Here is a 24,315-nt window from a genome sequence, read left to right on the forward strand (position 1 = left end):
TGTATTTGTCACATATGGCTCTACATCTGACATACATTTCAGCCACATATCGACATATATAAACATATATGTGTAACACATATATTTAACTATTTATAACAGAAAACATTATTCATATAACACGACATAAATTACTTATATTTGCCAGCATTGCGTTGTGTAACATAAGATTTTATGCATCTTCTTTTTCTTCCACATACTTCCTAATGAAGCAGAAATTTGTCCCTGACAGATTTAAATAATTTATTTATTAATATAAATAAAATTTAAAAGCAAACAAATAACATTCTAACAATTATAACAGTACTTGGGTGTACTCAACCATACATCAGACGTAGACTATATGTATGATCCATATATTATGCATACATGTCCAATTTTTAATATTTACATATACGTACACACATATGTAAATTTAAAATATATATCTGACACTTCATGAAATATGCGCCTATATTGTCACAGTTAGATTTCTGTACGGGTGTGAATCAGTGAATCGTTGATCTGGACGTTGAACTTGCAACGAACAGTTCGAAAGAATCGGTTCGGTAAACTGAACGGAACTACACAGCCTTTCAGCGCTGGAGGAAGATTAGATCCTATATCTAACTAACAGTTAGCAGCTCTAATGTAAACTAAAGTCATTTACGCAGTGTTTACAATATGTATTGACCATTTATCGTAAAGTGTAATGAAAATAAAAATAAACGCATGGCTGTAGAGGATTTTCAACAGTCTGCGAACTCAGCTACTCAATGTAATTTCTGAATCCAGAAGCAAGAGAGACTAAGACACTTCTCGTTCTCTCAGCACTTGCTGGTTTAACGAGGCAACACGACACGCAGCGGTTTCGTTGGTGCATTATCAGCCGTATGTCTGGCGCTGACATCACTTATGAAGAGAGTATAAGAGCTCGCGGGGATTTGATATCAGTTTAATCCGGTTTAGGTTGGAATTGCGTGCGGTTATATCCCGTGTCGACCATTAGGACCCTGGAGGAAGACTTGGAACCCGAACCCCTCCCCTCGTTAGTTTTTTAGTTCCCACTCGTATTCCGTAACTCCCCGCCTCTGGCGCTAGGATTGGCTAGCTTTTCATACTCACATGCAGCCAGCAGTCAAGTCTACCTACAAGTCCCGCCTCCTGGCCCAGGATTGGGTAATAAAACACTTCGTGAGGATGAATTGCTAGCCAATCCCAGGGCCGGAGGCGGGCTCTGTCGCTAGGAGACGCGTTCTGAAACGGCGGACTGTTTGAACTACTAGCCTATCCCAAGAGCAGAAGGCGGGGCTTGTCGGAAAACGGGTGGGTAAAAAACAAAACAACGCCGGGGCTTCTGAGCGCACACAAGCACGCATGCGTGTCCGCTCGCTCCGCTCTCGAACTGAAGATCTGTGACAACATGAACTCTGATGTACCTGCTTAAAGGAGCCGCCGGGGAGGAGAGGAGTCCAACTCTCAGGTAAAAGTAGTCCAACCATTTCACACGAAGTTTGTTCGGCCGAGGAGTTACACATTTGGCGCTGGGAGGTCTTGGAAGTCAACGCGGACAGCAGTTTAGTGGATTAGGAGTGTTAAGAAATGAAACACCGCGGCGCGTAGTATGAAAAGCGTACTCCAAACTGTGGAAGCTGTAGCGGACACGGGTCGGTTTGAGTTCTGTTTGGATTATAAAGGTGTGCTCTTTGACGAGATGATCCACCTGAGACTCTTCTCTCTGTGCGCGAGAGCTGATCTCACACATGCAGAGTCTCTTCACTAACTCCGGGCGGGCTGTCCGAAACACACTGGATGTTTTTAATCTGAAGTCAACATGTCTAAAGTGATACAGAAGAAGAACCACTGGACTACTAAAGTGAACGAATGCGCGGTGTGTAAGAGCAGCGGTGGGGAGCTGAGCGTGGAGCTGCGCGGCGGAGCGGAGAGCGGAGAGTTCACGTACGTTGGGGAAGTGCGCGAGGACACCGTGCAGTACAAGTACGGACAGCTGGGTGAGGGGGAGCTGCTGCTGGAGGTCGAGGGTCTGTCCGTGTCCGGACTGCCTCTGTACGACGTTCTGACGGTGATAAAGAACTGCAAAGGTCCTGTGCGCATGAAAACTGTCAGACAAGGTAAGTTCAAAAAGAAAAAGAGGGGAAAGCCGACAGACAGGCGTTACCCTCAGTATCAACATCCGCACATTGTCCCGCTCCGAGCGCGCGTTCACCAACACAGCTGAGTTCGCCGTGTGTCCGTTTGATTTACTCATATAAAGTGAGAAGAAAACTCACGAGTGGCTTCAACACGCCATACTTTACCTCAGTTCTACAAACCAGATGACTTTTCCAGGCCGCTGGGTCGCTGTTTAGGGGACAGTTTGTGTGTGAGTGTGATGTTAAAGTAGGGCAGCCGGACTGAGGCGGCTCGTGATGAGCAGCGCGAGCGCGCAGTTTGACGGGAAGCTGCTCTGACACACTCTGAGGCCTTGTTGTTGTCGGCTAAGAGAGAAAGATCCTCTTCACTCGCTCATGGATTACAATATACAATAGCCCCAACACACACACACACACACACACACACACACACACACACACACACACACACACGCACGTTTGTATTCCTTCCTTAGTGGGCTCTTTACATTGGCTTCAGTGTTCTGGTAGCTAAACACTCCTTTGGCTGGCCTTCAGACTTGATGATTCTTCAGAGGTTGTTTAGTAAAGGCAATGGTTTATTTAGAAGCATGAGTTCTACACTGAACCATTTAATGCTTAAATGGTTCTTTGCATGCTGAAATGTTTCCTCCGATTGATGGAGAATGTATTGTATGTGGTTCTCTATTGAACCTTTTTGAAAATGGCTTCTGCTTTTGATATGATGTGAAGCTTGTAACAATAGAAGAACATTTTTTGGGTGTTAGAGCCATTTTCCAAAAGGTTCTATACAGAACCATATACAACAAATTTTCTGCCAATATGAAGAACCATTTTACCATGCAAAGAACCATTTAAGCATGCAAATGGTTCTTTGGTTGTTCATGGTTCTGTTGTCTTTGCCAAAGAACCCTTGAAGAACAATCTTATCACTCACGCTACCATTAACATTAGAAACTAACAGTTCATCCCTTTACTCTTTTACTTTATTCAGCTTTTTTATGTTTAAAAAAAGACACAGGACCAACCAAACACCCCCAAAATATCACAATGTTTTTGAGTAGAGACGGCATATTGGTATTTTCTGCGGATATCGACTCAATATAAATGCTGGGTCAGATATTGAAGGGAAAAAATGAATGAATCTCATCCAATCCTATAACAAATCTAGCCTGGATTAGCACACTCCCACATTGTGTGATGTGTTGTAAATTAGCTGTATTTTTTATTGTGGGGTAGTAAAGTGTTTGAGCATGATAGGCTACTTTTAGATGCTCATATTAAGTGAAGTGCCTCAATTAAAAATAACAAATTGTAAAGCTTGGTAGTTTACGAAAATATTGGATTGAGATAAGATGATAATCAAGGTGTCAATATTGGGATCTGAAGAGAAAAAGGAGCGTTGTTCCACCTCCAATCATGAGTCATTTGGTCGACACTAAGACCCCATTTACACCTGTGACTAGTATCTGGATTGTGTACTGATAAGATTTTAGCCACTTGCATTTATGCGTCTTGTTACGCGGCAACCAGTCACCAGTAGTTCATCTTTCCAGCCTCTTTCTGAGCTGTGCTAATGATGGTTGCTGTATCTGACCGTGTTGCTATTAAACATTTCGTTTCATCTGCTCCCCATCCATGTACGTCCTCCATGCTTATCTTCCTCAAAGACACAGAACATGTGCCCAGTGACATACTATACATGGGAAGGAGTTCCGACTGTACTGGGAGGGATTTTCGTTGACGAGTATGTCTTGGAGGGACAGATGTGTTTACACTCCTGTAACCTGTGGCTCAAATGTGTTTCAGACCACATCCTGAAGTGGATTTGGCGATTGGATTTGTATCTGTTTTAAATACATCTTGGGTGCATTTATACTTGCATTTCTGTGTGGCTCGGCCTTATCCAGGTATCATTCAGATACACAAGACAAGGAGGTGACCAGATGTAAAAGGAGTCAGACACTCAGCACTTTCACAGGGCACAGTAATCAAATACACAGTAATTAATAGAGACGGGAATTTTCCCTCAGCTTTTCGCCCTCAGGGTTGCTACCCTTTCAGGATTTTCTTGGATCATCCTGGATTTTTGTAGTCTGTCCAGGAAAAAAATGAATTCCATTCCTGGACACAAATTCCAAGCATTTGATATGCTAGCACTTCTTATGATGTTGTAGCTGCTTGATTTTATCTAGTCAAACCATTTGTATACAAAAGATGGGTGACATTGGCTTAGATAACCCTCAACGAAGGGGCAGTTGTTTCAGAAAGGTGTGCTGTTGGTGACATGTTCAGGCACTAGGCAGCGCTGGAAAATGATAACTGACAGGATAAGGTTGAAATGACATGACAGTCTACCTTAGATTGCATCGTGAGCTGCTTATTCTCTGATTTTAGTGAAACAATCAAGCTTCTGCTCGAATGTCCAGGAATTTTACAGGATCTGTATTTGGCAACTTTATTTGTCTGATGGTCCTTACATCCGTTACACTTGTTGTATACGAAGGTTCTTTGCCGCGTCCACACCAAATACCTTACACCAGATTGCATTTACACCAAACAGTGCAGCTCTTAGTTCCTGTCCCACTGTGTGTCTGTAAAAACACCACCAATGCCCAGAGGAAGGACAGCAGTGGAAATACAGAAAGCAGTATGTGTGGGAGAACTGTGGTTTGTGTATGTGAGACTGCTTTGGTAGGAGCGGTGTGTTTCTCCCCAAACAAAAACCTCACTAATGTAGACGTACGTAGTTCAGACAGAGGCAGACTGCAGTGTCACATGGCTCAAATTATTTCTGGAGAGGCACACTGGGACTGTGATGGGCCTGACCCAAAGCCTATGGACTACTGAACATCTGTGCAAGAGTGTGTGTTTGTGTGAGAGAGAGAAAGAGAGAGAGTAGATGAGCAGATGACAGACTCTGGTATCACTCTTGCTCTGTTGATTTACCATTGTCATTCAGTGTAACCTTTTCTTTCCGTTGTTGAGGAGGAGAAGCTTTGGACATCGGCATTTTTGTTTGTGTATGTGTGGGTGGTATGGTTTGAGATTCTTCAACATTAGTTCTTTCTTTTTTTGTGAGGTTCTCAGATATTTGTAGGTCACTGTGTTGTTTAAGGCACTGGTTCTTACGGGGTTTACTCTGGGGAATCACACGTGGTTGCCAAAATAATATGTATATTTGACTATATTATATTTGAGAGTGATTTTGCCATAAAATCTTTCAGCCCAGTGACATCCCATCATTAAACTGGAATTCCACCAATTTTTAAACATTTCTACATAATCAAACTGTTAAAATATAAACAAAGCAATTTGCAGTGGTTTAATGTGAAATGCACCATACTAGAGAAACTTATCCAGTCAGAACCGTTCACAGTGATGTTGATAGGAACTAGACGCCTGAAGCATTTAGTACCTTGTAAAGCTCCCTTACAGGAAGTTAATAAATGAAGTGCTTGCAAATAGACTGCCTGATATCTGAGACATTGTTTTACAAGAGTTTTGAGATAAGGTTTTTAGCATAAAACAGTTTTTAGAGCACATTCATAGTGGAGAAATACATGCAAGGCATAGTAAGGCAAAATATGTCCCAAAGAAAACTAATTTTGTTTTCTACCACTATTTTACCATACAATGCATTTAAAACTCACAAGACATGCATAAGTTTACTGGTTGTTTTGGATTGCAAATAAAATGGATTTGCATTGTAGACATTGTGACTCCTGGTTCCTATCATCCTATCATCACCACTCTGAAGAAAAGCAGTTGCTAGATTTCTCTGCAATGCACCATTTCACATCAGTCCGCTCTGAAAGACTTTGTTTACATCTCAGTGATTGAGTTTCATGAAACATCAGTGCAATTCCCATTTAAAAGCAGCTGGTGAAGGTGAATAAATGTTGATACGGCTGGCTGGCAGTTTGCCTCTCCAAGCCAAGCAGCTAACTTAGCTAATTTTTATGTTTATCAGAAGTATGTGATATCATATTGCCTATAATCACCGAATGAATAAGTTGTTGTGAGTTGTTCAGTTTATAGTGGCAGATGCCGTGTTTTCTGTGTGTTTGGTAGCGACTGTGTGGGATATTACTAACTGGCAATGTAGCATGTGGACTGCTGAGCCAATCTGCTGGTACTATGTCCTTGTCCACTGCTTGCACAGAAAAGGAGACTTCAGGGTGTTTCAGGGTGATACTAGATGGAGGGGGTCACGGCTAAAATGGACTAAGGAGCACTGATTAACTAATAGACACAAATAAACATAATCAGTATTTTGGAAAAGCCAACAGTGAAGTAACTGTCTGCTCATAGACCATGGCTAACCGAGAAACAGTGACACTGTAACAACCCTAGTGTACGCATGTGTGGTTGTTCCATCATAAACGTAACAGGAAAATTATTATAAACAAGTTAGATAATAGTAGCCCTGCATTCTTTGTACATGTGCAATAATGGATACCTCCTGTAAAGCCATGACTGCAAGTACTTGCCTTTTTTGAAATAAAAGCTTAATGTAGTATGTAAATATTATTAAGTTTTAATATGTACCTTTAACTTTCCAGTACAATGGTCCCTATATGGAAACTAAGTTGCAAAAACAGCCTATTTTAAAAGCATTGCTTTTGTGATGTTATGAAAACAAATGTAGTTACATGTATCAGCCTATTTGACCTACAGCAGTTTAGCCCCGCCCATTCATGCTGAAGTGATAAGGATTGTTTTAGCCTGGACTGCTTTTTGAATGAGGCACAATGCCTCCTAAAGGCACACTAACAAAAATAGCCTGTTTCTTTCTAAGGGATAAAGAGAGGTTGAAAAATGATCATGTTGAAATGGCTGTTTCTGGGAATGGACCTGGCAAAAATATAAGAAAAATGTGGGATATGGGTCCTGTAATTATGTAATTACATTGCTGCTTTCATATAAAGTAGCCACAGTATATTGTTTGTTTAGTAATTATTGAAATATTTGATCATTTTTATATCGTGCTGACCACTTGCAGATGTTCCAGATAAGTACCAGTGGGTGTTTAAATGAGTCAAGATATTCCAACAAATGTAAAACATTTTAGTGAAAGTAATGCATGCCAGTTTGTAACCATGCTGCTGTAAGAGTTCACCAGTGCATTTTAATATATAGCAAGGCATATAATAACAGTATAATATTTTGTCTTGTTTCTGTCTATGTGGTCTATTTTGTCAATGCACATTGTTAAAAGTAATTGATTATTTTCTTATTTCTGTGGGGAAAAGAGTTGGGTTTGCATAAAGAGATAAGTCCAGGATAGCTGATGACAACTTGGCAACTAGCGAGTGTCAATAGTGAGCAGTGCATAGTGAACAGTGAGGGAATCAAATGGACACAGGTTAAGAGGACAAACTGTTCCATATGTGCAGAGCGAAGGTGTTTGAAATGTTCCTTTTATCCTGCATGCCAAGAGGACAGTTGCTGTCATCCTTTCGTCATGCTGATTTCACGGTCACACAGACACACACACACACACACACACACACACACATACCTTTTTTGAAAACATCTTTATGTGGCCTTGAATGGCTCTGTATGTGGTTTGTGTGTGGTTTTATCGCTTGGAAAATCATTAACTGTCTTATGTAAGAGTGGCTATTGCTGCATTAGTGTAGCACTAACTCTACGCCTCAGTTAATCACACCATTCACAATCCAATATTATACACTCATGTGCGCACACACACACACACACCTATCTTTTGGGGATAAGTGTTGCTCTCTGTAAAATATATAGCGCCAGCTACAAACAAAACGTTTCCAAGCAACAGGAACTGTGTATGTTCCAACTCTCTGAGTAACACCTGAGCTCACCTGTTTATGTGTTTAGATGAGGAGGAGGGTTGGAAAATGACTTGCCAGCACACTGTAGCTAAATACATAAACAGGTAGACAGTGAGAGATAGAGATTATGTATGTAAACAAAGGAAAAGGAGTGCCATAGTCCATAACCTATTATGCTGACTTCAGATTTCATTATGCTGACTTTATGAGTGTGTGATAACAGCTGTGACTCTGACACAGCCTTCCAGTGTTATTATAACCCAATGGATCTTAAGCTTAGCTAGCATGTTTAATCTTTACATTCCACTTGGCTGACTGACTCTAAGCATCATGCTTCAGAGTTATACTTGTACAATGACAGTGAATAGCATTCCAATTCCATTGCAGAACATTTTTGTTTATCAGTGTGTGTGATAATCACTATGAAAATGAATGACTCCGACACACTCCAGAGTGTGAGGGAGAGAGAGAAAGAGCTCTCTCTTACACTTTCCTGTCGTTGGAACAATGGAAATCTTGTGCTGATAATGGCTATCATGAGACTGGCTGGCCCATGCTCGCTGTTTTCATCAGCAGAGCTCTCTGGAGTCGCGGAGACGGCAAACACGCGTAGTCAAGGTGCCGTCAGGATCAAAAGCTCAGGCAAATAACCCGTGACCATGCGGAAATGGTCCAGGCTCAAAGGTTGTTCCACGCAGGTGTTTCCTATTGTAAAAGCCAACTGCGTTTGAGCCAAATGAAAGTAAGACAACAGCTGTATGTTTGATCAGAAGAAAGGTAGTCCGTTGCATTGTTTTTACCAATAAAACCAGCCAAACACATTTATGCACAAAAGTTGACCTTTAGTTAGTTGTTACTTTTTGTCTCTGTTCACTTAAAAAAACCTTAAAGTAAAATAATTCTAACCAGTTGCAGGTCTACTGAGAGGGTATTGTGATGGATTTCAGAGACATATCTCAACGATTAAAGCAATTTTTACTTATTTATTTATTTTTATTGTTTCATTAAAAAAACGTTTATTAAATAGAGGATACATTTCAAGTACAGACACCATGAAGCAAAGACGGGAACTTGAGTTAGCGACTCAGACTCGAGTCATACTTGAGTTGCATGTTGACTGACTTGTAGCCTTTGAGTGACTCACAACTAGGCTCAGACTGGTCTTAATAGAATCAACCCTCTCCTTTCTGACCTTACATGTATGCTTTTTTCTGTAGTTTTGCACCTGTGATGTGAAGTCCTTTACTGCGATGCCATTCTCTTGCAGCCTGCAGCTGTCTCAGCGTCAGTATGCCTTCAAAAAAGAAACAGTTTAGTATAACTTTTGGTTTGAAAAACCTTTAATCTCATAGACATAACCAAAGTACTACATGCAATAAATGTGCCGTTAAAAGCAACTGGCAAAATTGTAATATTATAAGACAGTGTTACATTTATTTTGAATAAGGAGACCATAATGAGATTATGTAATTTCTTTGTTTTTCATGTAGAGGTTTGTTGAATATGTGAAAGAAGATTTGAGAACAGAGCAAGACTGACTTTTGTTTGTCCACATCAAGTGTACAAGCACATAGCCGGGCTGTCCCAGACATAAGGCTATAATACAAGGTTATACTTGAACAGTGTGTGTAACGTTGCATTTTGTAAAAAATAAGTTGGAAGTTTTAGCTTAATTATTAATAATTTGAAACTTCACATATGAAGATCAAAGTACACGACTAAAGACTTGAGACTTGACTCAGACTTACATGAAGTGGCTTGTGAAAATCTCTGCCATCAAGGTCTCTAATATTGCACAACAATCTACATCAAATGGTTGTAGATAGACTTAATTTCATGTATTAATTATCACGTCAAAATGATTCCTCTGTTCATGTTTTATTCAGCGGACTTGACAAACTAACAAGAAAGCTTAAAATTCTCATAGCTTACCTTATCAGTGTTTAACCCATGCAGTGAGTATGCAGGTTGACCTGATCAAAGAATTAAATAAAACCCTGTCTGGCTGCCTGAGTTGCTGCAGAACCTGTGGAAGATCAACCACTATGAAAACACAGCATTCTATGCTCCAGGAAACAGACCTTAAAACCAGCATCATGTGCTTTGAAACCCAAAACAAATCAAGCCTACTAAGAAGTTTCCATTAAAACTTTGGGGCAGTAAACATCTTATGAATTTAACCTAGAAAATAGTATAGGACAGAATGACAGCGCTCTGAGAGGAGTACCAGCTCCTATTTCTGACACTGAAAAAGTTCACAAATCAGCAGTATTTAACAAGAGAGGACATCAGTGGAGCAGATCTACTGTGTCAACAGTGCCTCAATTCCACAAGAGGCCTTTCTCTAAACAGCTGGGAGAAACCAGTGGCACAGAGAGTGACAGCTATGTGGTTTGATTGAACTATTCAAATCCCTTCTGTCAAAACTTATTCATGTACACCTGACCTGGATGGACTGAGACTGCAAACTTCTGAAAGCCTCAAGGAGAACCAATGTAGGACTTACGCTTTTAAAAATAAAGGTTCTTTAATGTTTTTGGCATGGACATAGGGTTCTAGGAAAAAGCTTTAATTGGTATAGAACAGTGGTCACCAAACTTCCACCTAAAAATCTACTTTCCTACAGACTTTAGTTCCAACCTGCATCTAACATGCTCCTCTCCACTTACCACTAATGCGTCAGATCCAGCAAATCAAGGACTTCTAATGAAGTTAATAAGTGCAGCAAGTGTGGCAGAATATGGGTGGAACAAGACTCTGCAGGAAGGTAGATCTTAAGGACCAGAGTTGGTGACTACTGGTATAGAACCATGTTATGTGGAGGTTCTTTAAACTTTTAAAAGGCTCTTCATGCTTGCACGCCTCATTTACAAAAGCGGTTCTTTAAAATACCATCCACTGAAAGATTATTTAGGGAACCAAAATTGGTTATTCTATGGCATCACTCTAAAGAACCTTTTTGTGAATCTTTATTTTTAAACCTATATAGTCTTTGAATTTACAGAAGGCTTTTTTAAAACAGAGCAGACTAATGGAATATAATGGAAGTAGTAGATAATAACGTAGAGTATGGTAGGATGGCTGTAACTTGACATATTGTGTGCTATTTGCAAGTGTTTTTGTTGTGCCTGGACTAACGATGAAAAAATATTTTATAGACAAAAGCACTGTGATTTGTGGATTAATGAAATACTTTAAGCGTGAAGTTTTGATTTGCATTTTAGTCAACAACATATATACTGAGGAAAGCCTGTACATGGGTCATCTGCTCACCAAGACTGAACTATTGTATACCCACTTTTTCACACTTAAATTTTGGTAAGATGGTGGAACGAGAAACAAAAAAGATGCATGCATTTGAAGACCTGTATGCACTTGTCCAGTGTCACAGTTGAAAGCTTATATTGTTTTCTACGTGCAGAGCAATGTGGCAAATTAGAATGCTTGAAGAAATTCATGTATGAATAAAATCAACTGGATTTTGATAGTGTTGCAACTTGTTACATAATGGAATTCCCAAAAAGCTAAAGTTTGGGAGGAGGACCATGCCTGTAGCTCCTCCTCCTTCCTGTCTAACCTCTTGTAAATTTCCATCTCCACCTTCTGTTTCCTGTGACAATGTTTTCACACCCCACCACCTCCTCATCTTCTCCCTATTTTTTAGTCCTATCTCTGTGTCCCATCTCTGTTCATCAAGAGGGGGTTCTGGCCCTCTAGCTTAAAGCAGAAGCCACTCAAAACTCCAGCGTAAGTTCTTGAAGTCCTGTCCGCTCCTACAGTTATACAGTCTCCTCTCATACTACAACCACATTGACGCTGTGGACTGAACCCTCAGCTTTTTTCTCAGCTTCATTTTAGTCATTACCGTTTAGTTACAAATTTCTCTTATGAGTTCAATTTCATTTTGTTATGTTGGTTACTGTATTTGTACTGCTTTGCTTTAGAGGTTTATCATTGTATTTTAGACTAAAAGAGGACTAGCCTAACAAGCTCACGCTGATAGATGCTGAATTTACTAAGATCTTCCACTGCAGTTCTGTAGGGGACTCTCGAGGTTTTTGACCTGATAACCCTTTTGCTCTACTCAAGTTATATTTTAGATACTTTTACTGCTCCTGGTGTCATAATTTTAGTGACATAACAATACTTTTGATGGAGTGTGGGTTTAGACTACTCCACCCTCCTCTAGTGAACACTATACTAAACAATGTGTATGTACAAGCTTTTGCCTGTGACCAGAGGTCATAATGCAGCATTGCATTTGCCTCCTGTCTTCTGCATCCTGTGTCCAAGGTTATCACCACACTGTGTACAAATATGTCCAAAAGGAAAAGGGGATTCTCAGGTTTATGGTTTCTTTTACAAAATATTCATATTCACAGTTGAATTTGCGCCATCAGCTGTCTCCAGTAGCACATGCACATGCAAATTACATACCAGAACAGGGCCATATTGTCTATGCAGACAGAAGTTCTGTTTTAAATATAATTAAATTATTAAATTAATTCTGTTGGAGGCACCTAAATAATGCACGTAAATGAAGTGTGTTACTTTGTACCATGTTACACCCAGTGCTGTAGCCTAAGTTGAATGCTCCATCTATTTTGATGCCTTAAAGTATGGTTGTATAATTTTTGGAAAGTTTCCTCAAATGTTCATATTACTTGCAGTCAAAAATTGCAGAATTAAACGGATGAAACAGTTAAAATAATTAAAAGCTGTCTCATTTACACCTTAATTCATCATCTGTTGGACTTTGGGGAGCATTTGATGTTGATGGACAGGCATAAACATTCAGAAGACACATTTCAATTTAGTACTGATTGGGTGAGCCAGACTACTTCCTCATGCCATTGAAGATGCATTTTAAAGTCTACTTTGAAAGCAATTAATTGAAGACATTGTTTATGACTAATGGCATCACTTCACACCCAGTAACCCCACCAAGTATATCATACACACAGATTTTTGTCAGTAGTTAATAATACATGCAGAGGATCTCATTTTAAGCCTATTTTTTGTCATCTAACATGAATATTGTCCATTTCAGTCAATGAATGGTCCAAACCTTCATTTCTAAACCTCTCAGACATCTGTTTGATTGACTGTTTAATGTTGATCATTGTCCTGCATTGGAGACTTTTATATCTTAACTTGAAATATATCATCAGACATCTGAAGCGTGAAAAATGGATGAAGATTTTGAATGAAAAAGTTGTTTTTTTTTAAGTAGTTTTTTTTTACATGTCCAGGATCTGCCTTTAGCTTATGAAATACAGGTTTGACTGAACTGGCCAAGACCTGCTGACATGAAAAACTACCACACTCGAGCAGGATTATCTGAGTAGAAGAATTTGACGTTAAGGATAAGCAGCACTGACTACATCATGATGTTGAGGAGATGCTGCAAAGCAAAACAGAGAAGCTAGATGATGATAGCAATGTTTGCATGAACTCTCAAAACACAACTTATGCAAAAAGCTTCAGTTAGATCATTTTAACTTGCAGTGGATATAATACTTGGCCTGACATGGAAGTGTTAGGCCTTTAACTTTAAAGGACAGAAAATGATAAATGGCAAGTCCTGTTAGCTTTGAGATATATTTAATGTAAACTTTTGATGTGTCAGGGAAAGAGGGAGAGTTATATAAAGGTATGTCGAAAATTTAGCGGATTGGCTCAGTAGTTGGCGGAGCAAAAAAACTTTAGTGCCACAGTCTTATTGAAGGCTGAAAATCTGAAGATGTGCTGGCTGGATTCTTGCTTGTATGGATGGCACGATGCCACTTTTTTCTTTTTTCACTACTTATACTGATACTAATGTCTTGAGTATCTGTTGATACTGAGATCGATCTGGTATTTTTTCTTCTAAAACTAGTAAGCTGAATATTTTTACCTTAAGCAGTACTTAAGTTGGCTGTCTAAAATAGGCTGTCATGTTCAAACTGCCCAAACAAACACTTTACTGCAGGAAGAAATACGTAGCTTATAACATGATATACAAAACTTCAGCTTTTTAAAATTCAGAGAAGTTCTTTCTTTCTTTATTTAAACACTTTTTTTGTAAATTTATAAAAAACACATTTGTGGTGTAATTTTAACATTATTGTATTATATCATTATATTGTACAAACATAACACAATCAGTCCTGGATCTGTTACAGAATTTGATTGGATTCATTTTGTTTTCTCCTCTGATATCCGATCCAGCATTTTCTAACTCTGTTTGCTTCAGAATGGTGAAGTGTCAAAGACAAGCAAAGCAGATTCACAGAAACGTATTTGGGTCATGCATGCACATGTCCAGTGTAGTTGTTGTGGAAATGCAGCATCTGAGCTTTGTGGAGTTCTGAAGTACTACTATTTGAAGTAGCCTACAACATGGTCAGGACAAGTACTGATCATTTGAGATGAGATTGTATAGATGCTTCATATTTGCTTCAAGGAGGTATATTTGCTTCAAGGAGGTTTGTTTGAGTGACCAAATGAACAGAGAACTTACTCAGGGAACTGATTTATGATTATTTGTTAATTGTGAGCTGTATGGTTTCTGATGCATGCCTTTGAAATAAGTGTGCATTCTGCAGTCACTTCTATCTGACCTCTGTCAGTGGTCCACACAATATTTTTACAATGTCCACAGTCTCAGCCTGCTCTCATCTGGCAGGCAAAGGGCTTTTAATCAACTGATACTGTGTTTAATAGCCTAATAAGTTTAATAATCTATTTATTCTATCCAACTTCATATTTCAAGTGTTTATACTGATATTAATATTTTCTAGGCATGTTCAGACATAATTGCTGAGCATTTGTTTGGGCCTATATGGTTAACGTAAGGACTTCATAATTTGGGCTATCATAATTTGGTTAAGGCAACTATAACTAAGCCAAGCTAGCTTAGCAACTGTTTTCAGGCTAATAGTAAAGCTTTAGCCTTGAAGCGCTCGTCAAATGTAAAGGAGTGTACCACCTTGTTGAGGTAGGTTCAATTAAGTTTTGGGTTCCATAATTAAATTATTAACTGAGTATTTATTCATTTTATTAAAATGTGATTTAGTATAATTTAACAGACTCAAATTAACTAGCATGTGGTTGCTGTCAGGATGCAACTTTGTTGTCTCTGGTATTTAACATAATTTGAAAACGTAAGCTGCCCTTTACATTTTACAAACGTTTCATGAAGAATGCATCAGTAGAAATCCAGTTACTTGGCATAAAATCTTATTACATTAAAGGGGAATTCCCCCGATTTTGCAAAACTTCTGCACAATTCAGTCATTGAGATTTAAACAGTAATTCAAAGTGCTTTGATGTGTTCATTGTTGAAAAACATACTAACTCAGATTTCTTTACACTGGTGGTGATAGGAGCCAGGAATTCCAATGTCTACAACAAATATGGCCATTTTATTTACTATCCAAAACCACCAGTGAACCTATATGTCTTCAGTGTTTTTATATGGGAAAGTTTTCTTTGGGGACTGTTTTGTCTTACAATTTATATTTAAATTGTGAGGCACAGGCAAAGATAAAAAAAAAGCAGTTTTAGGCCAAAACTTTCTCAGAACAATAAAAATGGATGAAAAATGGAGATGGAATTCCACTTTTTTCTTCTTCTGTAAAGTTACCGTTCTGGTGAAGGGTTTTGTTCCAACAGTGACGATATGCTGTTGCTCACTAACACATACTTGCTGATCTCTGACCCCTATTCTGTTTTTATGGCTGTCATGATTAATCGCTTAAATTGGATCATTCAGTTTTAAAAGTCTGCAATTAAAATGGTGCATGATGATACTGCATACTTTGGAATCTCTAACTGTTTTCTTCTGCAATCTTGTTTAAAAACTGATTAGTTGATAATTCGCGAAATAATCGGCATATTGCTCAATTACACATCTAATCGATAGTGACAGGCCTACTCTGTTTGAAGAGAGAGGATCTTTAACATGAGACAGGGAGGAAGAAAGTGACATAAGTGGCGGGCGGGGTTAAAGGAAGAGGGGTAGAGGAAGAGAGAGAGATAAAGGGAGGGATGTATGGAGGTCAGACTCTCTGCTGAGAGAGAGGTATGTCAGACATTCCTGCGCAGTGGAGCCTCCTGGTACGCCTCAATGAGCCAGCCGCCCTCATTCCCCCAAAACATCCTGATTCAGCACTCTCATCACTACCTCTTTCTCCTCTTTTTTATGTTCCTTTGTTCTACTTTTGTCCTTCTTGTGTCTCAATTTTTACTAACTTATTTACTAACCTTTTTTACTTATTACTTATTAATCTACTCTTCCCCTTTAAAGCACCTGTCAACATGTTTTAAAATGTTTACATTTTTGTTCTAATAGCAAAGAGATCATGCAGAGTGTTTACCAGTGTTTAAATTCAGAAAATAAAATATATATATATATATATATATATATATATATATATATATATATATATATATATATATATATATATGTAACTTAAAACAATTTAATAGTAGATACATGCTCCAAAAATTCAGAGCCGCTGCCTGCTCAGAACTGTCAGAATTCAAAATGATTGACAGCAGTGACTCCCAGGCAGTGTAAGCAGCTCGGCTCCAGTGGCAGTATGGAGTGACACCGCCAATTGTTGTGGTTCAGCGCTACATATTTCTGCCTCTTACTGTGTATTTTCCACAGAATTTTTCTGTTTTTTTTTCTTGTCGGAGTTATGAGTCTAAAATAATTCATGTCAGAATTGCATCACGCTTTTGTTATTACTGGTGATAACTACAACTTGTACGGAACCTGAAATAATAGAACGTCAGTAACGAAGAAAAATGAGAGAGTAGTTTTTTAGTTTCGGGCTGTAGCTCACTGCCTGTTTCTCTCCCTCATATATCTAGGACACTATTCATCTACTAAGATGTTTCATCCTGTGCTGCGAACTGTTCCTCTACTCTGTGGTCAACTACAAAGGAATTACTGTTGTCTAATCTTCACCTTTGACACAGTAGCCCTGATGTGTTCTCATGTTACACTACACTACCTAAATAATGTAGGACTTTAACCCTGTCTTACCCACATTTAGAGACTTTGGCTTTGTCCCCTTTAACTTGCTTAAATTTGCCTCCAGAATAGTTACGATGTAAGCATTGTATCACTATATAAAAGAGACATGATGCTGCCTTTATTGTTGGACGCACAGTTAGATCACTGTGGATTTGTTATTATTGCTATTAATGTAGAATTATTGATATGTTTCATTAGAGGAACCTGCCTGACATTTTATAGATGAGTATATTTCTATTTACCTGTTTGCTTACTGAAGCTACAGATCTGCAAATTTTCAAATGTGTATTATGTATTCCACTTCTCTACATATCAAAAAAAAGTGACAACATCATTAAGACAGCATATTATTAAAGGGCCAATACCATACCCTTTACCAGGGGTGTTCAAGTTGGTGTATACAACCGTTTGTAAATTATCCCTGTTTGATTGGCTGCTCTGTATTGTGCCTCATTTAAAAGGTAGTCTGGGCTAAAACAATAGACTTCAGTGTGAAGACTAAACTGCTGTAGGCTGAATTGGTGGATATATGTAAATGTGTTGGTTTTTATGCACTGTAAAAAAAAACAGCGTCCCAACATGAAAAACTTAGTAACCTGCTTGCCTTACTTTTATACGTTTATAAATTAATGAATCATTTTTTACTGTGTGACATCAAAACAATAAATTCAGAATGAGCTGTTTTGCAGTTTAGTTTCTATATATGCATTCTGAAACTTTAAAGATGTTTACATACTGGATCAAACTCTGTTCTTTCAAAAAAGCAAGGAACGTGGGTTTTATGAAACGGGCCCTTTAATTGAAAGTAGTAGATTGATCAGCACTAAAGGCTTTAATGATAAAAGAGGTTAAATAAAAAGGGAGACAAGAAAAAGAAAGTGAAGAGCAGAACAAAGGAAAACAGAGAGAGAGAGAGAGAGAGAGAGAGAGAGAGAGAGAGAGAGAGAGGTTTGCTTGTTTGTGACACAAACAAAATAAAATCTATTTTTTGGCTTTGTTAGATCTTGTTTACATATCAAAATAAGTGCAATAACAACAGCAGAGAAACTGTCATTAAAAGAGAAGAGTAGATTAAAGAGGAATTTCAGCTTTTTCTACATTTATGCATAATTTCTTTGTTAAGATGTAAACAAAGTCATTCAGAGTGGTTTGGTGTGAAATGCTCAAAACATACCATGTCATAATTGTTCACAGTGGTGGTGATAGGAACCAGATGTCTGAAGAGTTTAATGCCTCCAAAAGAAAGATAAATACAAGGTGTTGTAAGGAAAAAATAGTATTTTTTTCAGATTTATCACTGATTTACTGTCATCAACATTACATATAAAAACTCAGCAGACACATGTAAATTCACTGGTGGTTTTGGATTGTAAATAAAATGGCTATATTTGTGTTGTAGCATTGCAATTCCTGGTTTCCTATCACCACCACTGTAGAGAAATCGGAGTAAGTCTAGAATGGAGCATTTCACATCAAATCATTATGAATAACTTTCCATTTTTATTTACATGCAGCAATTTTGAATCCCCCTGCAAATAACTTTTTTGTTTGCTTCAGTGTTAAAGCACAGTGTTCAGCACTTCTGGTGTGGGATTGCAGACCAGTTGTGTGGAACTGTGAGATCTTGTTAGTCTCTGTGTGCATAAGCACTGAATAATGTTTAAGACATATAAAACCTCCACTCTCACACTCTTCACTGGAACCTCCACACACACCCCTCTTACATTGTACAACAGGTGTGTGTACTGTGCGAAAGTAAATTATTCCTCGTTTTGGATGTCTGCGCTTTGTGTGCGTGTTCAGGTCAAAGACTGTGTGTGTCTGCACCGTCTTTTATTACAGACACATTCCTCAGACTCACATATCGATTTTCCTCCACTCGGGCTTTAATGCCTCACTTTACCAGGAGAGACAGCCCACCAGTGCTCTTTGTGCATTGTTAAAGAGCTCATATGCAACATTTTTCTTGCACTTGATTTCTTCCCTGAGGTTCATATGTGCATTTGTTTAGTTTTATGTACCAAAAACAGACATCATTCATTTTTATATAACCATTCTCCCACCTTTACATTTAAACAGGCTGGTTTTGTTACTGCGCCTTTTAGACTGACACAGTTGTATGCACCTGGTCAAATGACACCCTGGTCAAATGACATGTTTTGCTGATTTTCTGAGTGAAAATAAGTTAACTAAATTAACACATGCTCTACATAGAGCACACTTAAGTATGACTTTTTTTTTATTTTAGTGCTTAATTTCTATTTATTGGATGATTTTTTACATATTGGAACAAAATAAAACATATTAGGTGCCATAACGTTTGCACAAGCCACAGTTTATGTTAATTTTTTCACAATATGTCAAAATTCAGCAAATAAACATTTGCTAAAAACATTTAATAAATGAAAAAATTGATTATGCATCAAAATGTGCAGAGGTGTTTTCTCTGTAGTGGATGTGTAACTTATTTTCACTTAGAAAAGCAACAAAACATGTCATTTGACCAGGGGGTACCCAAACTTTTGCAATTTTTATATGTAAATGACCTCTGTTCTGATTGTTATATTGATTATAGTCACTTCATACTAGGTTCATCAACCATATACTGACCTCTCAACTATATTAACCTTAAAAGCAGTAACAAAAACGTGTTAGAGGAATTGTATTTATGAGACATACATTATTTCTCACTCATAACAAGTGAAAGTGTCAGAAGAGCTATTGTATTAAATTTGAATTTGACGTTTCTTGTTCTGTAGAAAGAAAATATCCTTTGACACGTTTTATTTTTGACCCCAAAACAAATGGAAAAAAAGTTGGAAGTGCAAACTCAAATCTCTCAATACAGAATGTAGTTCCTTATGCAACTATGTAACTACTTATGTAGTTATGTAATGATATTTAAATAGTTATGTAATGTATGTAGATGAAATATATAGTAAAAGAACAAGCATGTCTGTAGACTGAAGTCGACCACACAACAGACATACCATGCTGCGCATCATCCAAAAGCCAAAGCCATTGTTTTTAACAGAGGTATGCACACTTACAGCATTTTACAGTAACTAGATTAAATTAAAGCCATATTGAGACCACAGAAAGCCACAGTATATCACATGTGGCTTGACATTTACACAGAGAAAGGAAGTCAGTTACCTCAGCTAACATTACTATCCTAGCCTTATTCAGCTCATATCTTTCAGCTTGAAAACAGCCAGTTTGTGAAGGGGTAGTAAACTAATGCTTTGAGGACAGCAGCTTGAAGGTAATTTGTTTTAGAACTTTCATTCATTCAGTAAGTCTCTTTCATTTCAGTGTTCAGAAGGTTGAATTATATTAATTTCCCCCAAGTTCTGTTGTTCCATATCGGTGCGTAAATTACATCCTATGGTGTAATAATTATGCGCTCAGGACTAAAGTTAAACTCATTCTTTTCTTTCTATCCTGTCATCTCTGTCATTTCTCACGGGACAGGAGTCTTTTACTGTGTCGTTTTTCAGTTTCCTCTAATTACATGCTAGGAGGAACCCTGAGGCCTCATCACTCAACAACATCCTGCTTCTCTTCTGTCTTTCATCTAACATAGGTGAGACACACACACACATGCGCAGAGTGCGGGCTTTAACAGACTTATCCTTACGTTTTATGTTAGTGGTTAGGCTATTGGTGGTATCAGCATTCTCTATTGCCCATACCCAAACTGAAGTATCTCCCGTAGATGGATCTTAACTAAAGAAAGCATTGCATTGGTGGTGAAGGTTGACAAGCAGTAGTAAAAATGCTATGTCAAAATCTGTAATGGCAGTATTTCGAAGGAAGGCAGTAAATCGATCGGAATCCTTCCTAAGGTATTAGTTTCACCGACATGCCACAAATAAGCCAGATAACACAGCATACAAACAGAGCAAACCATGCTAATTTTAGCCTTTTAGCTGAAAGGCTAGACAGTGTCACTCATCCCATGTGACTAATCATGTAGTCAGTCTGAGTTAAAGTTAGTCCAGGTTGTTATTGAGGGGGTGAACAATATGTATGAAAGGAACCTCTGATCTCTTTGGGTAATGAGAGCTTTTTGCCTAGGGTTAGCTTTTAGCCTAGCAGCCTGCTAATCGTACTTGTAAGTCCATTAGCCTAGATGAATAAATTGCACTTGGTTGTTGCCATCTCAATGGCAGAAGCGACTGTGATTGGTCATACCGTTTATGTCACTGGCGAAAGTTCACAAGAAAAAGAGGATGAAAAAAATGTCATATTTTTGCCATCTGAAAAATTATGTTTGGTGTGCAAGATATCATCCAGTATACACATGCTCAATTTATTGTCATCTAAACAAATCACATAAATCAATCACACTTGGTGTGTAAAGGCCACTCTTACAGTGTGCTATTTCATACTATGCAAACTCTGTGCTTTGGAATTTGGAGTGCTTTCAAAAAAGGCTTAAAGACATTCTGAGTGTGTAAGAGTGACCATGTGTGTGTGGGTGGTGGCCTAGACAAGGTTGGAGGTGAACTGATGTCCACTTAGTCCATTCGCAGATGTTCTCTCGACAGGAGCTGTCCGGGCCTGTGAGTGTGTGTGTGTGTGAGTGTGTGTGTGTGTCTGTGTGTGTGTGTGTCTATCCGCAGCACACCTGGCTGCACCTGGCTCTTGTGCTCACTGCTTCCTTTTGATACATTCTGAGGGTCTCATGTCTCTGTCATTGAGAAACCACTGGATTATGAAGCTAATACTGTTGAGCCTAGGGACAATTCTCCAACTCTTTGTGTTCCAAAAGGATTTTTCAGTGTAATTGGCATCTATTAATTAACCTCACTGATAGAATGTTAATAGTAAAAAGGAAAAAGGCTTATTTAGTAGCATTTGCCTTTTATAGAGGAGTGGAAGTGGTGACAATTGCTACAAAGTGTACCCTCAGGCTCTTCCTCTCAATTATAATTAATGCCTTTATAATTTCATAACCGTTCAGTAATCTCCTACAGACAAAGAGGAATGCCTTTTAAGCCTGGGGCTGGCTGTGGGCTACGAGTGATTAGGATATGAGGTGTGTATTTGTGTGTATTTTGGTGTGTGTTTGTGGGCGTGATGGTGTGTGGGTTTGTCACGGTAGACGAATGTTGTAAATAGCTAGTTTGCAGTCTAGCAGCTATGCAGATAATGTCTAATATGTATGAAATGTCTCGGAACTGTGGATGGTAAAAAGTTTTAATGATATTCTGTGGTAGAAACCCCAGTAATAATCATCCAAGGGATGTGCATTCTGACCAATTCTGATATTCAAGTGTCCATGAATGGATATCCAGTTAATCACAGGGAAAGAAAAATAACATAAAAAAAATAATGTTACCTTTTTAGGTGACAGCACTGGTGTTGCATGATAATATACCAGCATACAGAGGAACATCTTTTATTATTTAAAAACAGCCAAGGGAAATAAGTAGGTTTTGGATAGGATGAGTAACAGAGGCTGTCTCCACAGATAATCTAATAAGCTAACAGAGGTAATAGGTGACACACTGGATGCTGATGAGGACTTCTTGTCTTCTACAAAAGGTATTTTCTCCACAGCGGATGATGTTCCAACATTTGCCAATGAGGTGCCATCATTTGTCAGAGAAATATAAATTCATTGTTTTTGGATCTAGCATTGTTTCTGGAACATCAGCTACAGTAGCTAGCTTAGTTAGTGATACAGCCTTGCTGTCTCTGCCTCCTTAACAATGCATCCTTGGCAGCATACTCACATTCAGGCACTCAGAGTAGCAAAGTGTAACATAACATGCTTACTTGCAAATAAGAGCAAAACCGACACATTACACTGAATTGTTAGCTGATGTATTTTCTTTGCTATGAAATGTAATGAATACATGAATAGTGAATTCAGTATTCAGATACTACCACCTCAAATGGTTAAGCCCTTACATGGCCAGGGCCTGCTGGCAGGGCCAAAGGTTTATTACACACTTCTATAACCTAAGAACAGGTCAACCAGTTCGCATTGAAGTCCCTGTAGTTACTGAATAATAAACCTTAGTATGTAATAACACTGGGATTTTTAGGGGTTAACCAATCGTCTTACAATAGAATATGAAAACTGGTGATGTTTGCAGAGCCTGTTTCAATGGTGTTTGAGCTTGTGCACTGGCATGTAGAATGGGAGTGTGGCTATGTTACACTTCAAGTCTATTTTGTGCCACTTACCGCATGCAGCATGCCACCAGGAGCATGTAGAACCGCATATTACTACAGTGCACAAATCAAAAATTTAGTGATTTCACTGTAGAACATTAAAATATCTGATAATTAAAGCCAAGCCAAGTCATCACGTTGGTTAATCATAATTTGATCTTAAGCCATTATTAAGTACCAGGTAGCCTCTGAAAGGATTTGGTGTAATTTTTGGGGTAAAAATCTGGTGTGCACCACATACTATTACCAAACAGCATCTGGTGTTCACTAAATAGTTTCTGGTACTCACCAAGTAGTATATGGTGAGCACAAGAGAGTACATACTTACTAATCCATTGCACATGCACTTACCAAACATTCTAGCATTGTTTTCAGTGGTTTCAGAGTAACTTCTTAAACTGTAACATTACCGTGCAGCCATAAACACACAGAATGCTAATTAAAAAAAGAATAGGGGCCAGTTAGCATTATGCAAATGCTATCTTGCTAAGAGGTCCCCTGCTAGCTTTCATAGCTTGTTAGCCACGTTAGTGTGAAGGATTGCTTCAGACTGAAAGCAAGGGATGAAGCAGATAAATGAGTGGAAATGGAGATGGGGAGGCTCCCTGTGGCAGTGTGGGGCTGGACTCAGATGTGGCGTGACAGCGCTATGTGCTCTGCGGCGCACTAATGGAAACAAAACAGCTGAAAATAACCCAAACTGCCACGAAAACAAAACAACAAAGTCACAAAAACCCACAGCCACACTCAGGATCGGCAGAGCGCACAAAATGAGCATGGGCTAGAGAGTGGGCCGAACAAGGAAATGAAAACAGTACACTTTCTCCATATCTTTCTCAAATGATTTCCTTTATCCGCTTATCTACAGTGCACAGTCGTCTTTTGATACGTAAATAACGTTAGCCCGGTAACTGCGCTCACATGCCGTGACAAAGACAATGTTTACATACAGTACGTTCACAGTATTACTTAATCATTCAGTAAAAAGTGTGATCTCTGGTATGCATAAGTAATTACAGTAGTAATGTTTCTATCCCAAGTGAGTTCAATGAACCCTAATATTTGTTGCATGAACATTACAGTGCTATCACACAATATAGTGCCTTTCATGTATATATGGGACATGTCATTAATATCATAGCTAAACTTTGCA

At 38.5% G+C, this 24,315-nt stretch overlaps 1 protein-coding gene across 1 annotated transcript in view; it reads left to right on the top strand.

Annotated features, from left to right (window-relative positions):
* The first annotated feature begins 1,329 nt into the window (after positions 1-1,329).
* Positions 1,330-24,315, top strand: part of LOC118813393 (membrane-associated guanylate kinase, WW and PDZ domain-containing protein 1-like) — a 195,164-nt gene continuing 172,178 nt past the window's right edge. Inside the window, 1 exon segment of the mRNA XM_036578708.1 lies at positions 1,330-2,111. Within this exon segment, the coding sequence (XP_036434601.1) occupies positions 1,814-2,111 (298 nt within the window). The 5' untranslated portion in view covers positions 1,330-1,813.

Source organism: Colossoma macropomum, unplaced genomic scaffold (genome assembly GCF_904425465.1).
Source record: "Colossoma macropomum unplaced genomic scaffold, Colossoma_macropomum, whole genome shotgun sequence".
NCBI lineage: Eukaryota > Metazoa > Chordata > Actinopteri > Characiformes > Serrasalmidae > Colossoma > Colossoma macropomum.